Below are 21,803 nucleotides of genomic sequence, written 5' to 3'. Positions count from 1 at the left end.
AACAAATTTTTTTGATAGAAAAGGATAAAAATAACAAAATGGAAGAAAAAGAGTTCCACTTCAGTGGCATTAGATGGTAATTAAGAGGAAGATTAAGGGCATAATATGTTACACAATCTTTCGTTTTTGAGAAAAAAGACAAAAAGGAGGTCAGCGGAAACATAAAGGTTTGGCCGTCCAACACTGTCTTTGCAGCTTTAAATAGGAAAATTAATTAATTTGTGAATAAAAAAAGAAAAAGAGAACACTTTATTTTCTATAAATTTGATTGCTTTATAACAAATTTACCATATTAACCATAGATTCAAATGTGTACACACATTTTGATTTTGATTTTGATTTTTGAGAATTTTTAATTGCCCCTCACGGACGCCAAATTCTTCTTAACCAAATTGTATTTATCGGGTTTAGGAATTTATTCAAATCAAAATAAAACCCTTTTAATATATTTTTTATTTATTTAATTTAAACACACTTTATTATTACCCTTCTTTTTTTCTTCCTGAATTATTATTACTACTACTATTATTATTTAGCTTTTAATTGCTGTAACAGTAGTATTTATTTTGAGCTTTCCATTTTTCTTTCTTTTTCAACTCTCAATTCAAGCAGCTTTGGAAAAACCAACCAGCCAACAAGTATTTTTCACCTTCTGAAATTTGTAAGTGACCTTCAATTTTCCAGAGCAAAACAGTGTATTTTTTTCTTCTTTTTTTGTGTTTTTTTTTTTTTCTTTTGTGTTTTCATTCTCTGGGGTGAGCACAGTTGAGTTGATGAGTTTCTTGTTGAGCTGAAAAAGAAATCTGAATACAAGTTTTCAGCTTCGGAAGAAGCTTGCTCAAGTGTGGAATCACAGTGACAGGTCATGATCTTTGCATTCTGAAGAATATCCACACCCTGATGTTGATATGCTTTCCATAAGAGAATATATATAAGGAGTTTTGTTTCATAATGTTATTTTTTTATTTTTGGTATTTATTACTATTTTCCAGAGCAAAACAGTGTATTTTTTTCTTCTTTTTTTGTGTTTTTTTTTTTCTTTTGTGTTTTCATTCTCTGGGGTGAGCACAGTTGAGTTGATGAGTTTCTTGTTGAGCTGAAAAAGAAATCTGAATACAAGTTTTCAGCTTCGGAAGAAGCTTGCTCAAGTGTGGAATCACAGTGACAGGTCATGATCTTTGCATTCTGAAGAATATCCACACCCTGATGTTGATATGCTTTCCATAAGAGAATATATATAAGGAGTTTTGTTTCATAATGTTATTTTTTTATTTTTGGTATTTATTACTATTTTCCTTCTTTGTTCCAGCTTTCTGTCTTTTAAAGATTGGTTAAATGCTGGGTTTGAAGCAGATTTATGTCAAAGGGTGTTATTTGTTTTTCTGTTTTTGAGAAGCCTATGATGTTTTTTATGGCTTCTGTTTATTTTTGAACTACAGCCTGAGAAATATTTGAACAAATGGATGAATTTTTTTTTACCAGGTTTTTCATAATTATTTTGGCCTAGTGGTGATTTTTTTTTGAAAAATTATAAAATTGTACTATTTTACTAGTTTTTGTTATTTTGCTTTTAGTGGATAATATTTTCTTTTTCTTTTTCAACTCTTGCTGGGAGGTAAATTTCTGATTGCTGTGTTTGAAACCAAGTACCCGTTTTTCAGACATGAGAACAAAGACCAAAAATCTTAACTTTCCTAGCAGATATCTGCATTTCTTATTATGATTTCCTACACAGAACCCGAAGTGATGATTTTTTTTTTTTTGATTTTTTTTCTTATTGCATAGCTAGATTTCCCAACGGATCTTGCTAATAAAGTGAAACAGCTTCTTGTAAAACTGAAGCTTGCATCTTTTCATTACCTTCTTGATCGTCAGTGAGATCTTTAGATGGGTTTTCACAGTGTCTTTGTGACATGCTCTAGAAGGTTTGCCTGAGGGCATTGATGTTTTTGGCAAAAGCTATAATTTTTTAATGAATTATGCTGTAATATTCCGTTTACATACTAATTGTTCTTTATTCTATTATGGGGTTGTAGGTGTTGGTTTGGTGATACAGGCTCGGGGAGTGAAAAATCAATATTTGCATGGAAGCCAGAGAAGGTATCAGTTCTGGGGTTACAGTGATAGGGGCAGAAGCTCCATCAGCTTATCATGTGGCTCCAAGAAGTGAAGCTCCAAACCAGGTTCATGTCCCTGATGGTGGTGGAGGCGGTGGCGGCATTGGTGGTGCTGCAGCTATTGGTGTCTCACCTGTGAGTGTGGGGTTGGATGGAACAACAAAGAAGAAACGGGGTAGACCAAGGAAATATGGGCCTGATGGGTCTGTCACTATGGCATTGTCTCCAATGCCAATCTCGTCTTCTGCACCGTCTTCTAATAATTTTTCATCCGGCAAGCGGGGGAAAATGCGGGGTATGGAGTATAAGCAGTCGAAAAAACTTGGTTTGGATTATCTAGGTAAATTATGGATCCTTGTCTCTTTGATGAGTTCAATGTTGATTGTTCTTGTTCGTAACTAATATGGTTTATCAAATGACTTTCATTTTGTTGTTAACCTTTGCCTTGTAGTGAAGTTTCAAGTATGTTTCTGTTTCTGATTATGAATTACTTGTTTGTGATTCTTTGAATTTGCATCCTGTCTAACTGTGGAGTTGAAACTACTTTCCACAAATCTTTCAGAGTTCTCATTTTTTTTGCCTTTTAAGCCATCCTTTTGTTCCAAAATGTTTTGTTAAGCAAGGTGCAATGAATTAGTTTTGAATTTTGTTGTTTTATAATTAAGTTAATTTGTGTTAGCAAGGGAGTCTTTACCTTGTGACTGTCATTTTGTTACATCTTTTGTGAGGATGATGAGATATTTATCATCATTGAGATTGAGATTAAAAGCATCCGTTTGAATAGCGTGGTATTTCTTGAGAGGTTGTTCATTGCTTTATCTCTGAATGGCTTGGCTTCTGTTCCAAATCCTAATTGCTTTTATTTAAAATTTAAATTTCCTACCACTTCTAAGTTAATTCAAATAATATAAATATCCAGTGAAAATGAGTCTTTTTTATAGATATTATTGATTGGTTTTTTCAATTTCTAAGTTTCAATTCTGTTCTGTAATATCTATTCTTGGTGCTTCTGTAGGTGACTTGAATTCATGCTCTGATGGTACAAATTTTATGCCACACATCATCACTGTCAATGCTGGTGAGGTATGCTTCTATGAGACAGGGCAAAGGAAAAGCTTCATTGAATTGAAATTTTTACATTTCGGTTTTCAAGTAGACATTTGCTACTCTAATATCTGTTTCTGCAGTTTTTTGTTTATTTATTTGTAGTTTTGTGGATTACAAATATATACAACTTTTTCTTTGTTCTGTGAAAGTAGTTAGCAATTCAAAATTGAAATTCAAGAGACAGTTCATTGATTACTAGTGTTCCATTGTCGCCCTCACCCACCCTCAAAAACCACTGAGAATACTATTAAATTATTCAGATCAAATGGGTGCACGTTATTTTAACATGGATAATGTATTGTAAGTAAAAGCCCATTTTAGATGCATGGTGACAACTATGAACTGGATTTAAACTTTCTTTTTTTCCCCTTTTTTATTTTGTGTTTATGCTTTATTGAGGTCTTTTCCAAAGAAAGGGTACACCATAAATTCAATGAATACAGTACAGTTCATAAAATTAATACAAAAATATATAATCAAATATCGACTTAATTGAAAAATTGATGTCTTAAAAGTTACCTCTACTGGTTGTAACTTGGAAAAAAAGATTACCAACTAATGATTGTGGTGTTTTCATCTATATTGGTATAAACCTTCTAAATATAGAAGGAAAAAAGTTGTAAAATTTCTGCTAGGACTATCAAAATTGTTTGACTTTGACACACACACCTGTTTCACAAGGATACTACAAGGGCATATTTTGTTTATAAAGTGGCCATGATGTTGTGGTGGTCTTAGGCATTTTGCATTGAGAGAGATAACTTTTCCATTTGTTTGGCTTGATTTGCTCCATTTATTTTCTCATGTATTTATTTGGATAGTTATTAGAAAAAGTACTGCTTGTTTATTCTTGCAAATATCCTTATTGGCAGAAGAATATGATGTAATTATTTAATTCTTGGAGTATAGTTTGATTTGTTTTGATTAATTTAGTATTTGCTATTCTTGTCGGATGATAAACTACTTGGTTCACAAAAAAAGCCTTCATTTATACATTTTCTAAGCAATGCTTATGTGCTAAAACTCTCTTAAAGATAGTTGATTGATGTTATCTTGCTTCACTCTTTGGCTTTTGTAGGACATTACAATGAAGGTGATATCCTTCTCTCAACAAGGGCCAAGAGCTATATGTATCTTATCTGCTAATGGTGTAATTTCAAATGTTACACTTCGACAGCCTGATTCTTCTGGGGGTACTTTAACTTATGAGGTGTGACATTAATATTTTTTTTTTTGTGAGCTTTCTCTTTTTCACACTGATATTTTAATGCAATTTTACATAAGAATCCTCAAATTTGTTTAAGCCTGTAAATTCATTTTGAATGACAGTTAAACAAAAAACTTTGATAAACAAGTGGATGCATTCATTTTTTTTACTTATGCTAAAACTTTTTTGGTTGTTGCAGTTTGTTGAATAATGATATTTAATGTACTTAGGGAAATTACATGTTCATGTATTTCATGTTTAATGAATTTATATGTTTGCTTAGGGTGTAATTAGAGAGGAAGGGGATAGAGAAAAGGGAGAAATGATAGAAATACCAATTTTCACTGTTTGCTTGATAGGAGAAGGGAAGTAGGTTATCTTTTTCATTTTTTTTTAGTTTCTTAAAAAGTTCAATAAACTTTTTATAGCAAATTGCTAAAACAAAATAAGTAGTTTTTATTAAGAAAAAAGTAATGGTGTTAAAACTTTAATCTTTTTTTGGTAAAGGGTCTGATTGGATAAGCTTCTTTAGAAGAGAAAAATAATAAAGAATGCAATGAGTTTTTCTGTAAGCTAAAGTTAGCTATGCACAGATTGAAAGAATAAGCTTATTTAATACTTTTTCTTGCTTCTCTTTCCAAGTAGTACTTCTGGAGAAGATTGTCCAAACATATCTTATATTTAATTTTTTTAATTAGTGTATAAACATTTTGCATTGAAGTTATTTATTACTTTCTGACTCTCCTAATCTGAACAAGCAGAGAAAAGTTTCTTCGATTATTTTCTTAAGATTTATATTTTTCTTATATCATTCTTATCTACGTATCCAAATAGATCATCAGTGTTCATTGGTATTAGTCTTGAGAAAGTTGGAAATTGTATTACTTGTCATAAGTAGTCTCTACTAAGTCTATAAATAGTTTATATATATATATATGTATGTGTTTGTGTGTATAAAATAAGTTTTTTCATCCTAAGTTCTCTTTCTGATTTCCACTTTTTAAATTTAACTTGGTTTGAGAGTTTTACCATTACTATTCCACTACCAGTTTCCTTAAATATGGATCTGTTTTGCTTTGATCTCTAATTCATAGTCAAATGTTTTGCCTATTACCATCTTTTTTGTAACCAATGCTTTTGGTCTATCCCCTCCTGTAACTTGCAATTGCTGATGAGTTCCTTGGCAGCCTTTTATTGATATCTTCAGTGACATGACAGAGAAATTAGTTACATTTATATTTATTAAATCATTTTCATATGAATGTGGGGCTTAAGAAATGAATAAGGATTGCCATATTTATCAGTCCAAGACTGGAGCATTCAGTTTTATATAACATGTACATGATGATGGTTCTATATAACAACTGTTACAGTTTTTCTGAAAGCATTTTCTCTTGTAGGGTCGTTTTGAGATACTTTCCTTGTCTGGATCATTCATGCCTACTGACAACCAAGGTACAAGAAGCAGGTCTGGTGGAATGTCGGTCTCGTTGGCTAGCCCTGATGGCCGAGTTGTCGGTGGTGGAGTTGCCGGTCTTCTTGTAGCTGCTAGCCCTGTGCAGGTAAGTGATCTTCCTCTATTCTCAATCTTCTCAAGGGCATGTGTACCTGAATGCTTGAAAACTGAACCATATAATATTTTCCCCAAGTGTATTGAAGGGAAACTAACATGATTGCCATGGAAACATGATCCATAGATTAACTTTATTGTAGATTCTGGTAAAGTCGAGGTATAATTCTTCCTCAAGTAAAGGATCAATGGCTGCATGTTCTCCAAACATGCATTAATATTTATAAATGTGCTTTTACAACAAATGTCATCATGTTCGGTTATTACAAATCAATCAAAATCAAGTTTGCTTCCTATAGTTGAGATAAAAGTTTCTCAAAATAAATCAAAACCAATTTTGTAACATCAATGTTCAAAACAAAGTTTGCTTGCTAATACTTACTCTTAGATGATGACTTATGCATGCATGTCCTCTTTATGTTTAGGTGGTGGTGGGAAGCTTTTTACCAAGCAGCCAGCAAGAACAGAAACTAAAGAAGCCCAAGTCTACTGATTATGCAGCAGCAGCAGCCGCTGTTTCTCCAGTTATTGCAGTATCTCCTGCACCACCACCTCCACCACCACCTCCAACCAATGCTGAAAAAGAGGATGTGAATATTAATCTAATGGGTGGAGCACATGTGCTGCAAAATTCTGGAACTCTTAACTCTAACCTCAGCCCTCCCAATGCCTTTAGAAGAGACAACTGGGTCAACATGCACTCTATGCCAGACTCAAGAAAGTCAGCTACTGATATTAACATATCTTTGCCTGATTGTTAAGTTGAAGATAAACCTGCACTCTTCTATCCTCGAGCACTCTTGCTGACAAAGTTCATGACTCAGCTGTTTTATTTAATGTCTACAGTGTTCTCCTCTCATCTAAAGATTGTTTCAAACATGTCTGATGTCTATTACCATAGGATGTAGTTTCAGTGTTGTAAGTTGCAGCTAGGTAGAGTATCTGATATATTTATCGGCTGATTAGGTAGATGCTGCACTCTGCAGAATTATGAGTAGGCTAATTCGGATGTATTGAAAACTTGTTTGCATATTTATGACTGAATTTGTTGAAGCATTTCTTTTTTCTCTCCTTAGAATTGCTATGTTGAGATTTGTTGGTTCTTTCTATCGTTTAAGGATGTGTTCTGATAATATTTAAAAAATAATTGTCATGTTATATGTTTTTGTGTACTCTAAAATTATTCTTATACATCAAAGGAATTATAAGGGATTTGAAGAGTTACAAAACTAGAAGCCTTGATGATCAACCTAAAAACTGAGTTAAAAAGAAATTTGCTTTGGGCAAAAGCTATGGAAAAATAGACTTTTGAACAAAATCTCAATGCATTTGTAGTTTTAGGTACAATTTGATGCAAATTTGTAATTATTGGAGGTGTTCAACAGCTTTCTTGTCACTTGTTAGGTTGAGAATTTGGTTGTTTGATTAAACTTATGATGTAATTCAAAGTTAAATACAAACATATTAATGATTTGAAAGAATAATTGCATGCATTAAGACATGATTTAGTGAAGCTTAACCCTCACTTTTTCTTAAATAATCATGATCATTAGTTCTCTGTTGGAAGTCCAAATCAATTTCCTGTGAATCAATCTTGTTTATTCAATTTGGTTATTTAATTTTCTGCATAATTGAATAAATATTTTCTTTATCACAGAAATGAAGTTAAAAACGAACATTTATTACTCAAGTTTGGTAATGTTGCCAAAAAAGTCAGCAACTCCTTAAATTCACTTATGTTGAAAATTTATTATCTTCATCATTTCAATCATAATAATTAATCTCCCAAGACAAGTTTTAATAAAAGTAGTTGAAAAACTATTTGAAACTTGAAATACATTTTAAAGGTGAAAAGGTAGTTGAAAGCTAAAGGTTGAAAATAGTTAAGATACTTATTAAATTAAAAATACTTGATAACATTATTAGTATTAGTTGAAGTAGCTAATAAACATAAGACAACAAAAACTAATATGTTTGTTATATTTCATATACAATTTTATTTTATTTTATGGATACTAGAAATTTTTCAGTAAATGTAATTTTAGTTTTTCTTTAATTTTAAGCTCTTATAATTCTATTTAAAGATTAATTAATTTAATTACACTTTATAGCTTCATTTTTTTTTCATATTGTACATTCTATCATGAATTTGTATCATATCCTAAAATATTTTCAATTAGTTATAAAATAAAGTAACATTTGTTGAACACTTTGTAGGCAAAGGAAAAGTGAGTTGCTACCCTAAAATGAAATATTCTATCATACATTTATAATATGTAATTTTACATTGTCACAACTAGATCTGAGGTAAAACGTGCACAATCTGTATTGATTAAACTTTTCACTAAAATTTAATTATAAAAATATTTTATAAATTTTAAATTGGTTATGAAAATAATTAATATAGAAAATAACTATTTATGATATGCTATATCAACTTCAAATGATCATATACGAGTGTAAAAATAATATTTAATAAAATTTGTTGCTATATAGAAAGCAACCTATTATAATAAGTGATTAGGTGACAAATTTGTAAATATTGTAAGAGAATTTTAATTTGAAATAGCATATTAAGTACTTATTATAATAATTTTGATGTACTTATTTTTTTTAGAAAGTCATTTTTTTTATGTCACTTTAAACTAAAAGAATTATACTTATTATGTCAGTTCAAAATATAACTATCAAGTAATTTTTTTTGACGGTTTAAATTAGAGTTATCATAACAAGTTTTTTTTTATGGTAAAAAATTATCTTTTCGTTTTTTATTTCTTTCTTTCTTCTTCACACTGAGGTAAATGAGTATTCTCTCTATTTTTCTTTTTTTTAAGACATAAAATATGATTCTTCTCACCTACAACTTTATAATTTTTTGCTATAATTTATGTTTGTCTTCATCTTCTCCACCACTTTATTTTTTCAGACGAGGCATACAAATTTCAAGAGACTCTTGTTTACATCACCACTCTTGTTTTTGCTTCTAAATAAATAATTTTGGTTTCATACTATTTTTCTTAACCTTTATTTTGTTCATTCACAAAGTGTGTGAACACACAGAAGGGAAGACCTTCTTCAATACTAAACTTGTCAAATTCATAATTGTGCACTGATTTGATTTATATTTACTGTATATTATATTATGCTTGAGTTGCGTTGGTGATTGTTGGATGTAAATGTAAAGTGGGATTTTGGGTAATGTGAGGAAGATGTTTAATCAAATGCATTTGAGAATAATTTAAATGACAAAGATCATGTGCCAACATCATTATCAGAGAAGAATAATGAGAACAAATATTTTTGGAAACAATATCAACAAAGACAATAAGAACCCATCCTGGTCGAATAACAACTTTAATTGTCTGAACCGGAGGTAAGAATTCATACCTGTGAGACCCTTGAGGGCACCTTAAATATTGTTTTTGAACCTAACCAGATAATTTACCTATTGTCTTGAGAAAAGAAAAAATATCTTGTACCAAATATTCTATATTCCAATTTATGTCTACAAAAAAGCTTTCTATGCAACACCAGAATTTTGTTTCAGTTATTGATTCTATCAGAATCCCTACATCAATACAAGAAGTCTTAAAAGATGAGAACTGTGTTCGAGCCATGAATGAAGAAATGAGAGCATAATGAGACTTAAGAGGTTGTAGAGAGATCAAAGGATAAGAAGGCAATCAGTTGTAGGTGGATACACAGTTAAATATTAGTCTGATGGCACACTGGATTGGTATAAGGAAAGGTTGGTTGCAAAAGGGTACACTCAAACTTATGGGATCGATTATGAGGAGACTTTTGCTCCATTGGAAAAACTAAATACAATTAGGATTATTTTCTCCCTGACGACCGTGCACTTTGGTTGGGAGATGCATCAATTTGATGTTAAAAATGTCTTTTTGCATGGAAGCTTGGAGAAAGAAGTATACATGGAGATTCAACCTGGTTATGGTGCTACTAATGAAGGGAATAAGGTGTGCAAACACAAGAAGGCCCTGTATGGTCTTAACCATCATCTTGTGCTTTGTTTGGAAGGTTTACTCAAGCTATGGTATCTTTGGGGTATTAACAAAGCCAAGGTGAACATACTTTGTTTATAAAACATTCTCAGGATGGTAAACTCACTCTACTTTTGGTCTATGTAAATGATATGATTATTACAAGTGATGATGAGAATGAAAAACAAACTTTGAGTGAGAGACTGACTGCTCAATTTGAGATGAAGGATCTTGGGAAGCTGAAGTACTTCTTTGGAATAGAGGTTGCTTACTCTAGACAGAGCATCTTTATTTCTCAAAGGAAATACATCCTTGATCTCCTTAAAGAGACTGGTAAGTGGGGTTGTAAGACCACTGTTCAGCCAAATAGAAAACTGTTTTTAAGTTTGATTCTGGAAAATCAACCAGTTGTTTTCACGAAACAATCGATTGTTTATACAAGCAGATTTGAAAAGCAAAGTTAAAACAATTTAATGAGTGTAGGGATAAAGAGATTTACACAAGATGTTTATACTGGTTCACTTTTAAACAAGAGCTACATCCAGTTCTCAACAAACCACTGAGAATTCACTATGTAATCAAACCTAGATTACAAAATACACACCAAAAGTGATGATCTTGAACCCCTCAAAAACACACACCAGTTTTGGCAAACCACACAGATTCCAGAAACACCTTTTGAAATTGCACCACATAAGAACACACATAAATACAATGTTCAAGGAAGAAAGGAATATAATACACCTTGGTAAATCAAAGCTTAAAGTTCAAAAGTACAAAATCCAATCCTATTCCACACACTTGAGATGATCCAAAAGCTTTTGAAATCTTGAAAACTATTTTTGATTAATCTTTCTTTCTTAGTTAATGCATAGGAGCGTAAAACAACCTTTTTATACTCCAATCAATTAGTCAAATAAGTTAAATAAATCATTAAAAACATACTAGAACCACCTAACAAAATTCTGTTAAGATTTTCAGAAAAACAACCAGTTGATTTCTTGAAACAACCGGTTGAATTTGTTTGACAGCAAAGCCAAAACAAAACAAAGCTTTTACAAACCATTTTAAAAATCACTAAGTGTCAAACAACCAGTTGATTTGACATTCAATAGGTTGAAATTTCAAACCCTTTTAGAAAACCCATATTTTCAAAAAGATTAAGATTCAATTAACCTTGGATCATCTTAAGGAGTGAATTAACAAGTTTCAAACAACTAAACAACACACTCATCTGCAGGGTCTTCAAGCTTTCCACTTGGATTTGGAGACATCAAAGCACCTTGTTCAACAATCTCCCCCCTATTTGATGAAGACAAATCCCTAGTTTTCTTGTGTTGTAGTGTTTGAACTTTAAAGATCTTGTAAAACAAAATTGTATAGCAGACAAGACATGTATAACAACAGGATAAATCAGATTTTAAAAGGCACACACAGATCTGCACATGTGTATGCAGAAAACTAGAAACACAGTGCCAAAACCAATGTGTAGGCAGTAGAACTAAGAAGCATAATCAATGGTGTATCATAGCATAATGGTAGCAGTTCTAAATAAATTTAGACACTCCATAGAGTAGCAAAATTACAACACATAAACCCCCAATTTCTCTCCCTATTTGTCTCAAAAAAAAGCAAAGAAAATGGATAAAAACCGAATTAAGAAGAAATAACCGAAACAGATTAAAAGAAATAGTTCATCAACCTAAACATAATTTAAAATTGAAGCACTAAAACCCTTCAATCACTTCAATCTTCCTTGCCATACTGGAGCTCAAAGAGTTGGTTTTGCACAACTTCAATTTGTTCATCAAGATTATGAAATCTGGCAAAACAAAACTCATGATGATTCCTTTGATCATAGGCCATAATATCCAAGCGATTAATCATCAACCTTTTAAAAGGTGACGTAGGAGCAGCATAATCATTCATATTTCCAGCACTTGGACTAGCTCCATAGGCTTCACCCGGAGCATGTTCACTTGGAAACTTATTGTCTTGATCATCCAGCCCAGTATTTGGGGCAACTTGATCTTCCACATCTGCTTCAACTTCATTTCCACATGAAGGACTGACTTGTTCTTCATCTTTACTTACCCATTTTCCGCCAACCTTAATGAATCCCATTTTTCTAAGAGATTCATTATTAACTTCATGAGATGGCTTCACCACCTCAGATAATTCTTCTTCAAGGTTAATTTCAAAGTATTGCAGAAATTTTGAAATAAGAACAATATAGGAGAAGTGATAGTCACTTAACCTCATTGACTTTTGCATTGGTGATAGTCACTTCACTACACCAATGTTTCTCCTATAATACTACATCTTATTGAAGTCCTCCACTACACCAATGTTTCCTTTGTTGATTCTCAGCCTAACATACTTCAATCCTGTGACAACAATCCACACATATGGAGTGATCTCCATATAAACTCCTTTTACATGTGAGCACAAGTTCTCACCATCAATGTGAAGATTTGTGTAGAAGACCTTCACAAGATATGGATATGTGTTCTCTGAAATTTCAAGAAACCTTTTCTACTGTTGTTATTTCAAAACATTTCTCATATCATTGAGGTTCTGCCTTTTCAGCTAGTTGAAGGATATCACCTTTGGGTTATTGATGGCTTTCCGACTTAATTCATGCAAGAATTTTTCAATATTCTCATCATCACCCGAAAACCAATTCTCTAGGTGTCCACCCCTTTTTACAACACGTGTTTTCATCCTTTTTGATGAGGGAAGTGTTGAGGCCATGATGCAAAGATGAATTTTGAGAAGAAGTAGTGGAGACAACAAGTTTCAAGTGAGGTAGCAGAAAACAATGGGTTGTTTATGTGAAATATTCAGTTGAAACCACACATATATAAGCAGAAAAAGCAATCAAGATACATTGGCTTTTAGTGAGTTGTTTTTTCAAAGAAAAAGAATTTGTTGTAGTGGGAATATGCAGTGCGTCAGACCCAAAAAGATACAACTTTTATAGTCCCTTTATTTTAATTTGACCATCTATAAAGATCAAATTAAATTTCCAAGGAAACCATAGAATATATTCCATTATGATTTGATTTTGAGGTACATTAAATGCATATTTGACCCACATCAGGTTTTGAAAAGAAACACAACTGTTACCATGAGTAAACATCCATGACAACATAATTCAGAGGTGTCAGGGGTAAAACAGTTGGTTGTTTCGTGAAAACAATCGGTTATTTTACTGTGACAACAAGTGAATGTTTTTCAAAGCACATAATTTTTCACAGTGATGAGAAATGCTTTTATGTAAATTACTTATACCTTTGTATAGAGATATTCCTCAATAGATTTAGCCAAGAAAAAACATTTGAATGTTCATTTGATCATATGAAGCACACACATAAGTTGAGAAATAAAATACACATATTTTCTTAATTCTTGAAGTTTCTCTTTTGACCAACCACTATGCATGAGCCAAGGATGTCACTTGACACTTAAAGAACCCTGCTGTATGTAATTGAGAAGTTCAGGCACAAGAATTGGCTTTAGATATTTTCCCTTGAGACTTCATTCTCTACACCAATATGATTCTTGGCTTTCAAGGATACCTACAAGAAACAAAATCAAGAAGCAAGATTTGGTCCCCTTACAAATTTGGGTCCATGGACATTAACTGGGACATTATGAACCTTAGAATTCTTTGGAACTCACTTTAAAACACCTTTGGGAACAAAAAACCTTCTTATTCTCCAGAATCTAACAATATGACCCTTTTTCATGCAATAAAAGCACGTTTCAACAGGTTGTTTCGACAAAACAATCGGTTATTTTTCAAAAAAATTGGAAAAAGGTTTTGAAACTAATATTTTCTTGTAGTTTGGGTTAAATCCAGTCCAACCTTCCCAAAAACACAGTTTTGTGATGCAAGAATAGTTTCAAGGTTTGATTGGCCTTTGGAAAACTTGTCCACAGTTTTTAAAAGATAATGGACTTTCTTTTGAAGAGCTTCACATTTTTCACAAAAGCTAGAATCACACTTGCAAAAAGAGTTCTTCTAAATCATTTCCAAGTTTTCAAAATAAGTTTTTGAATTGTTCAACTCTTCTTCCAAGGTCTTGACTTTGTTTTCCATCCAATTATTTAAGCCTTTCAAACGGTTGTTCAAAAGGGCCAACCTATTAACTTCTGCAAGCTACTATTTAAGCCAAAGGATTTGTGCACAACAGCTTCCAGCAACAATGTATTCAGCTTCTGCAGTGGAAAGAGCTACACAAGCTTGTTTCTTACTATGTTAAGAAATGAGACTTGATCCAAGAAGATGACAAGTGCCACTTGTGCTTTTTCAGTCCAGCTTACACCCTGCAAAATTAGAATCTGAATATCCAATTAAATGTATAGGAGAATAAGAAGGATACCATAAACCAACATTGGTTGTTCCTTTGAGATATTTGAGAATCTTCCTTGCAGCCTTGAAGTGAGATTCCTTTGGATTTGCTTGATACCTTGCACAAAGACATACGACAAACATGATATCCGGTCTACTTGCTGTGAGATAGAGTAAAGAACTAATTAAACCTCTATATTTTGTTTGATCTACCCCTTTTCCAGCAGCATCTGCATTCATATAACAACTTGAAGGCATAGGTGTGCTAGGTTCTTTGCAACTCTCCATCTCAAATTTCTTGAGGATTTCTTTGCAATACTTTGATTGGCATAGGAAAATTTCATCCTTTGATTGCTTAACCTACAACCCAAGAAAGAATGAAATCTCTCCCATCATGGACATTTCAAACTCACCTTGCATGGCAGCAACAAACTCCTCACACAAATTATCTTTGGTAGCACCAAAAATGATGTCATCAACATAGATTTGGACCAAAATAATTTCAGAATTTGCTTTCTTGATGAAAAGATTTTTGTCAATCATCCCTCTTTCATAGCCATGAGATAAAAGGAAGTTTCTAAGCCTCTCATACCACTGCCTTGGAGCTTGCTTAAGCCAATACAATGTCTTTTTCAACTTAAAAACATGATTGGGATGTTGATGATCCTCAAAGCCCGGTGGTTGCTCAACATACACTTCTTCATTGATAAAAACATTGAGAAAAACACTCTTCACATCCATTTGAAAGAGTTTGAATCCACTCATACAAGAAAAAGCCAACAACAGCCTCACAATCTCTAATCTTGCAACATGAGCAAAGGTTTCACCATAGTCAATACCTTCTTCTTGATTGTAACCTTTGGCAACTAGCCTTGCCTTGTTTCTAGTAATCACACCAGCTTCATCTAGCTTGTTTATGAATACCCATTTAGATCCAATGATGTTCATCTCATCTGTCTTGGGGTCAAGAAACCACACATTATTCCTTGCAAATTGATTCAGCTCTTCATGCATTGCATTCACCCAGTTTTCATCTTTAAGAGCTTCTTCAATAGACTTTGGTTCAACTTGAGAGACAAAAGCAGTGTGCCTGCAGAAGTTTGAGATAGAGTTACGTGTAGAAACACCCTCCTTTATCTGCCCAATGATGTTCTCCACTGAAAGATCTCTTGGAATTCTCCATTCTTTAGGCAGCTCATCCTGCTGCAGAATTTCAACTGGTTGTTTCGATGAATCAATCGTTTTTTTTTTCTGAACAACAATCCAGTTTCTGCATAATGATGTTCTGTTCATCCTCTTTAGTGCTGATCTTTGAGGGTTTTAAGACTTTGTGATCAACTTCATCAAATACCACATGAAAAAATTCTTCTAAAATCCTGACGATGTGTTGAAGACAACTTTTAGAACACACTCGGGATATTATGAGTACCTGGTGATGCCATTTGGACTCACCAACGCCCCAGCTACATTCCAAGGATTAATGAACTCCATTTTTCAGAGGTTTTTAAGGAATTTTTTGTTGGTTTTTTTTTATGATATTCTAGTCTACAACAAAAACATAACAGAGCACATACAACATCTAAAAGAAGTGTTGCAGACTCTCCGTATCCATTCTACTTTTGCCAAGAGATCTAAATGCTATTTTGTTGTTTTCGAAGTGGAGTACTTAGGCCATATTATTAATGCACAGGGCGTTTTCCACGGACTCCAACAAAGTTGCTGCTATGGTAAGCTGGCCTCTACAACGAACCTTAAAACAATTAAGAGGGTTTTTGGGACTTTATGTATGTTTTCTTGTCTGTGCTGATTTTTTTTCCCTGCTTGGTAGGTTAGAAAAATTGGAATAGCTTCTGCTGATTTTTTCAGATTTTGAAGTGGTGGTGATTCATTTCTTTATTATTTCTTTGTTTGGGTTATATGATCACTTTTTGATGTTGAGAATCAATTTTATTGTGTTATTTATGTTACCATTCTCTATATTTATTCTTCAATTGAACTCGAATAGTATTTGTCTATGAAGAAGTAAACGTGTGTGAAACAGAAACCAAAATTTATTTTCCAACTAGCCTACTGTAGTAAATTATTTGGCACTTCATATCTATGTAATGCTCTTGAAGAATAGAAATAAGTCCATTCTGCTGGGTGGAAAACAAACTTATGTTCAGAAAATATTTATTTCTCTCTTCTTGTGATGAGAATACACTTAATGTAACAAAGATGAGAGTACTGCTGTGGACAAGTGACATAATACACTGTGATGCCATCACAAGCGCCAGTGCCACTGGAAACAAATGGATGATGATTGGACAGGATAAGATTAGGAGTGAAAGCATTCTAGAGAAAGTTTGTATGGAACATATTGATGGCATTTTCATGAAGTTCTTCTTGAATCAATGTAGAGTATGGGGCGGAAGCAATGGATGAGAGTGAGCAAGATCCTCCTAAGAGTGGTGTTGATCTTGTAGGTGCATGATAAGTGTGGGTATTGAGTGGTTCGGCCAACTCAAGGGAAAAGATGAAGGAATTGAAGTTTAGAGCCTAGGATTCTAGGGAGAAGCAAAGTTGAGCACAAATTGGCAGCATAACTTTACTCACAATAAACTTGAAATTACAAGGTGTAGGCTCCTCCTTTTATAGGCTAAGGAGGACCATAATGCAACCCTAATGCTAGCCAAATGAAATGTAAATGTGAAGCACATGGGTGCACATGGCACATGGGTGCACAAATGAGCACATGGGGAGGGGTGTGTCTAGTTTTTATGCTCACCCCCTCCATGGTCTTTCTAGAATGTACAAATATGCTTTCTACACTACTCTAATTACTAAGCACCCCTAATGGGCCTTTATGTAACAAAGCCTTCTATTCACAAACCGTAGCTTGGCCCATGTATGTGTGAAGCTAGACGGTCTAGGACTCTTCATAGATGCTCCTTATGTAGCCGCTCCTCTTCATGGCCTAGACGCTCCTCATCATGGCTAGACGCTCCTTTTTGAGGCTAGACGCTCCCATCATGGCTAGACGGTCTTAGTCTTGGAAGCTTGGCTTTCATAGTGTGGTGAGCTTGGGCCCTCCTCCATCATCCCCTCCCTCTTGAAAAGGATTTGTCCTCAAATCCAAGGCTTTTGCTCGGGGGATGGTTGTGGCTGGATGGTGTCCATCATCTCCTCCTTCTTGAAAAGATCTATCCTCAGATGTGCATTCTTGATCTCGGATAGCAGCCTCTTGCTTCGTCAAGGTGTATCCTCCCGGATCAAATATCAATCTATGTGAATCTTGAAACAAAGCAAAGGAGTTAGGGTGAGCCTTTGGAAAACAGATAATTGTGTGAAGTTGCCATTTTTGTTTTTCTCTTGTGTTGGCCAACTTCTCACAATACCTCCCTTTTGAGGGTTGTAGGTGCCCTCTAATCCTCTTATATTTTCTAAAATTTCCAAAAGTAGTTACTTTTCCCTTAGGCATAAGCTTTTTAAGAAATGGTAACAACTTTAAAAAGGCAAGAGGACATTGGGCACATACAACTTTAAATGGAGAGATATGAGTAATCTTGTGGACTACTCCATTGTATGCATGCTTATAAGGAAAATGATTCTTATCCCAAGATTGGTGAGTGTCTTTCATGATTTCGTGAAGCATAAAAGGGAGAGCTATGTTTGCTAATGTTGAAGCTCTTTCATTTGAGAATAAATCATGGAAGTTTGTCACGTTTCTTAGGATGAGTTTATCCATGAAAAATGAAATAAGACCTTTTGTCGTCCTAGGAAGCTCTAATTTGAAATGTGTGTCTTCCCAAGGATCTTTTACAAAAGGTGAAGGAGGATAGAGTTCTTGGGACTTTGCTTTAGGTGTAGTTTGAAAACAAGAGGTATACCTAAAGTAATGTCTTTGAACTTCTTTTCTCATGGGTGACAAAAGTTTTCCTCTTAAAAGCTCTAGAGTTTTATCAACTCTCATTTGTCCCATGAGTTTTCCTTCTTGTAGACTTTTTCTCTTATGTGCAAAGAGAGTCTTGTTGGTACAACCATGGTTTATGAAAATTTGTACATTTTGCAATGGTTGTCTCAATAAGACATGGCAAGTTGTTCTAGGCACTACTTCATACAAAAATTGGTAGGTGCTTATAGATAACTTGTCATTCCTTTGGGGATATCTTAACACATTTGAGAAATAGTCTTGATCTATGCAAGCTTCCTTTAAAGACTTTTCTTTTGTGCTTATGCTTGCGAGTGTTCCTTTACAAAAGGAAAGGCTAGGTTGTTCAACAAGAAGCATGTTTGTAAAAGTATTTTCAATGTGCTTGACTTGTTGAATGACCTTGTGGGAAGGAACACTATTCTCCCACGCCTTTTGTTTCTCAAAATTTTTCTCTTTTTCTATTTTTTCTTCATCCCTTTTGTGTTTCATTTGTATTTGGTCTTTTACCACTTGAGAATGTGGTAAAGGGCTAAGTACAAACCTTTTGTGCTTGTGGATGAAAGAAATCTCGTTAGTTAGACCATTATGCGAGGTTTTCTTATCAAATTGCCATGGTCTACCTAATAAGATGTGGCAAGCTTCCATAGGTACTACATCACATAAAACATTGTCTTTGTAGTTACCTATAGAAAACTCGATTTCCACTTGTTTGTCTACACGTAGTTCTCCATCCTCATTGATCCATTGTAAATTGTACGGTTTTGGATGAGGAACTACTTGTAGTTTTAATTTTTCAATCAATCTAGTGCTACAGCAATTGTAGCATGACCCACCATCCACAATAAGAGAGCATATATTTTCTAAAACATTGCATCTAGTATGAAAAATGTTCTCTCGTTGTGTCTCGATGGATGCACTAGGTTGATTGTGGAGGATTCTTTGAATCATCAATAAGTCCCCCTCCAAAGGATTTATCCTTTCTCCTTCCCCTTTTTCTTGAATACTAGGTTCATCCTCACCACTTGTGTACTCATCTTTTCCTTTTAAAAACAAAACCCTTTGGTTTGGACATTGCGCTTGCACATGCCCTCTTCCAAAACATTTAAAACACTTGGTGTCCCTAGCACGGATGTATGGGGTGGAGGCATCTTTCACTAAGGGTTTGGTAGTTTCTTTGGATTCGTCTCTAGGTGTACTACCCTCCCTCTTAAAGTCTTTCTTGGGATAAGAGTTGGAGTAAGAACCCACCCTTTGACTTGAAGTTTTGCACAAATTTTGTTGTTCAACTTTAATGCAAAGTTGAACCGAATCATTCAAGTCTTGATAGGGTAATAGTTCTACTCTATCTCTTATTTCAAGGTTGAGCCCACTTAGAAACCTAGATATGGTGGTGGTTTCTTCCTCTCTAATGGATGCTCTCATCATGTAGAGCTCCATTTTCTGCCTATACTCTTCCACACTTAAGTTCTTTTGTTGGAGTCTTTGGAGCTTGTCCATCAACTCCCTATGGTAGTAGGAAGGTATGTGGCGACGTCTTAGGGCTCCCCTAAGGTCATTCCAATATTCTATGGAAGGCTCCCTATGAAGACGTCGGTCTCTCTCTAGAGAGGTCCACCAATACATGGCATTGCTTTGGAAACTAAGGGTTGCTAAGGGTACCTTCCTCTCTTCACTCACCCTATGGCAAGCAAAGAGTTGCTCTACTTTCATCTCCCAATCTAGGTAGGCCTCTACATCTTCCTTACCATAGAAATGGGGTAGGTCTACCCTTACTTCCTTTGGGCTCTCTTGCTCCCTTTGTCTAGTTCTTCTAGGGGGTGGTTGGTAATAATCATTAATTCTAAGGCTTCCCTCCCCTAGAGTCTCATTACTTTTAGAATGGGATGCATGAGTTTTTTTTTTATTTTTGTGAGTTTTGTGATTTCTCTTCTTGAGCTTTAGCCAACTCATTGATTTTGTTCTCATTCTCCAATTGTCTAAAAGATATCAATTGTACCGCTTGGGATACTTCTTTTAAAAGAGTTTTCAAAGATTTTACTTCACTTTCAATAGACTTTGGAGAGTGAGAAGAAGAAGACATGGCTAAAACTTTGTGTATATAGGTGTTTTACTTTGAGAAAGTTTAGGAAAGTTAAAGAAGGTAGTTTTCCAGGTAAGGGAGGTGAGTCACAAAGGACTACTTAAGTACCAAGCCTTTTCCTTGCCAAAAACTATCCCCCAATATCTTCACACAAGACTTTCTCTTAGTGAAACACTTAGAACACAAATAAGTTGAGAAATAAATGCAAAAAAACAATGTTAACTGTCTATGCAACAAAACTAGTCGGTTTAACACAAATTTAAACAAAACTAACCATGCAAAGCGTAGCTATGAAAGCAAAAGAAAAGCAATTACAAACAAGTAACAATTACTAATCAAGAATGCTATACTATTCGGCCCTAGGTGAGGCTTCTTGGACACTTTGAGCCCTTGAAGACACACTCACCGTCTAAAACGTAATTAACAAGGTAATTAACAATAAACCAAGTTGCAAAGGAAATAAGAGAACTCCCTTTGTTGATCCTCTTTTGATTAGTGCACTTCCTTGTTGTCTTTGATTGTTGAGCTTCCAAGTGTTTGTAGTGTTTATTTCAAGACTATTTGTTTCGGCTTTGACCTTGTCTTCTCCTTAGAATGATGGCCTTTAATCCTCCAATTTCCAGCACCTAGCAAAGGGCTAAACCTTAACCAAATCAAGTTCCCATTCACATAAGCACCAAAGAAGAATTAAATTCCAGCACCCAAATTAGAGGTCAAAGAACAAAAGCAAGAAACAAATTTAATTGAATAAAACAGTACCACCAAAAGGATTTAGATTGTGACAACTAGAAAGAGAGTCAAGAAATTAAAGCAAGCAAATAAAGGTACTCAATTAAAGGTTGGCACACAAAAGAATTCCTAAAGAAAAGCACTAGATTAGATGACCAAATAAAAAAAACAGCACCACTGGAAAATGTTGTGGGCCAGAAAACGTGTTTGTTCCCAGATTTATGCTGATCTGGATTTTTAGAATTTGGCTCTGAAATTTGTTATGCAAGATATTCAGGATCTTATCTAAAATCTGGCTTTGGATTCACTCAAAACGGATGCACCATTTTTTTTTAATAAATTTTGCAAAATTGGTGTTCGGTTAGGCCAGCTGGAGCGCTTCAGATTTGCACTATGATCTTAAAAGATTTATCATTTTTTTTCTGTTGCTTCTTTTGACCTAATTCTTTTTTTGTCCTTTCTATAACACTTTAAACTTGCATTTTCCAGAGAATCAAAATTTTCCTATGGGTGGAAATATTTTTCTGGGTTAAAACAGCCAAAACAGAGAAGGTGAAAACAGGGAAATCTGAAAACTGGAAACAAAAACAGCAGGATACCAAAGTTTAGACACAATGGAAATTTGTGACACAATCTCTGATACCAAATGATGGCATTTTCATGAAGTTCTTCTTGAATCAATGTAGAGTATGGGGCGGAAGCAATGAATGAGAGTGAGCAAG

General features: G+C 34.1%; 1 protein-coding gene across 3 annotated transcripts; it reads left to right on the top strand.

Moving 5' to 3' along the window:
- Positions 1 to 448: 448 nt before the first annotated feature.
- On the top strand, positions 449 to 7,057 carry LOC137818750 (AT-hook motif nuclear-localized protein 7). Of its 3 annotated transcripts, none has more exons than XM_068622346.2 (6): positions 449 to 1,168; positions 2,037 to 2,457; positions 3,133 to 3,200; positions 4,303 to 4,434; positions 5,832 to 5,993; positions 6,427 to 7,057. In XM_068622346.2, exons 2-6 carry the CDS (start codon positions 2,085 to 2,087, stop codon positions 6,760 to 6,762), a joined length of 1,071 nt encoding a protein of 356 aa, XP_068478447.1. In that variant the 5' UTR covers positions 449 to 1,168; positions 2,037 to 2,084; the 3' UTR covers positions 6,763 to 7,057. The 3 variants fall into 3 exon arrangements, with proteins under 3 accessions (XP_068478447.1, XP_068478448.1, XP_068478446.1); XM_068622347.2 differs by having other exon boundaries at positions 453 to 1,925; XM_068622345.2 differs by having other exon boundaries at positions 468 to 661.
- Positions 7,058 to 21,803: the final 14,746 nt, after the last annotated feature.

This window comes from Phaseolus vulgaris, chromosome 10 (assembly GCF_051622355.1).
Source record: "Phaseolus vulgaris cultivar YP4 chromosome 10, ASM5162235v1, whole genome shotgun sequence".
Classification (NCBI taxonomy): domain Eukaryota; kingdom Viridiplantae; phylum Streptophyta; class Magnoliopsida; order Fabales; family Fabaceae; genus Phaseolus; species Phaseolus vulgaris.
This window is presented reverse-complemented; position numbering and strand designations above follow the sequence as displayed.

Bases quoted from the DNA above. Each gene is read 5' to 3' on its own strand.
- LOC137818750 (XM_068622346.2), top strand. From the start codon at position 2,085: ATGGAAGCCAGAGAAGGTATCAGTTCTGGGGTTACAGTGATAGGGGCA. The intron at 4,435-5,831 runs GTGTGACATTAA...TTTCTCTTGTAG, and splicing joins GGGGTACTTTAACTTATGAG to GGTCGTTTTGAGATACTTTC. The intron at 5,994-6,426 runs GTAAGTGATCTT...CTTTATGTTTAG, and splicing joins TAGCTGCTAGCCCTGTGCAG to GTGGTGGTGGGAAGCTTTTT.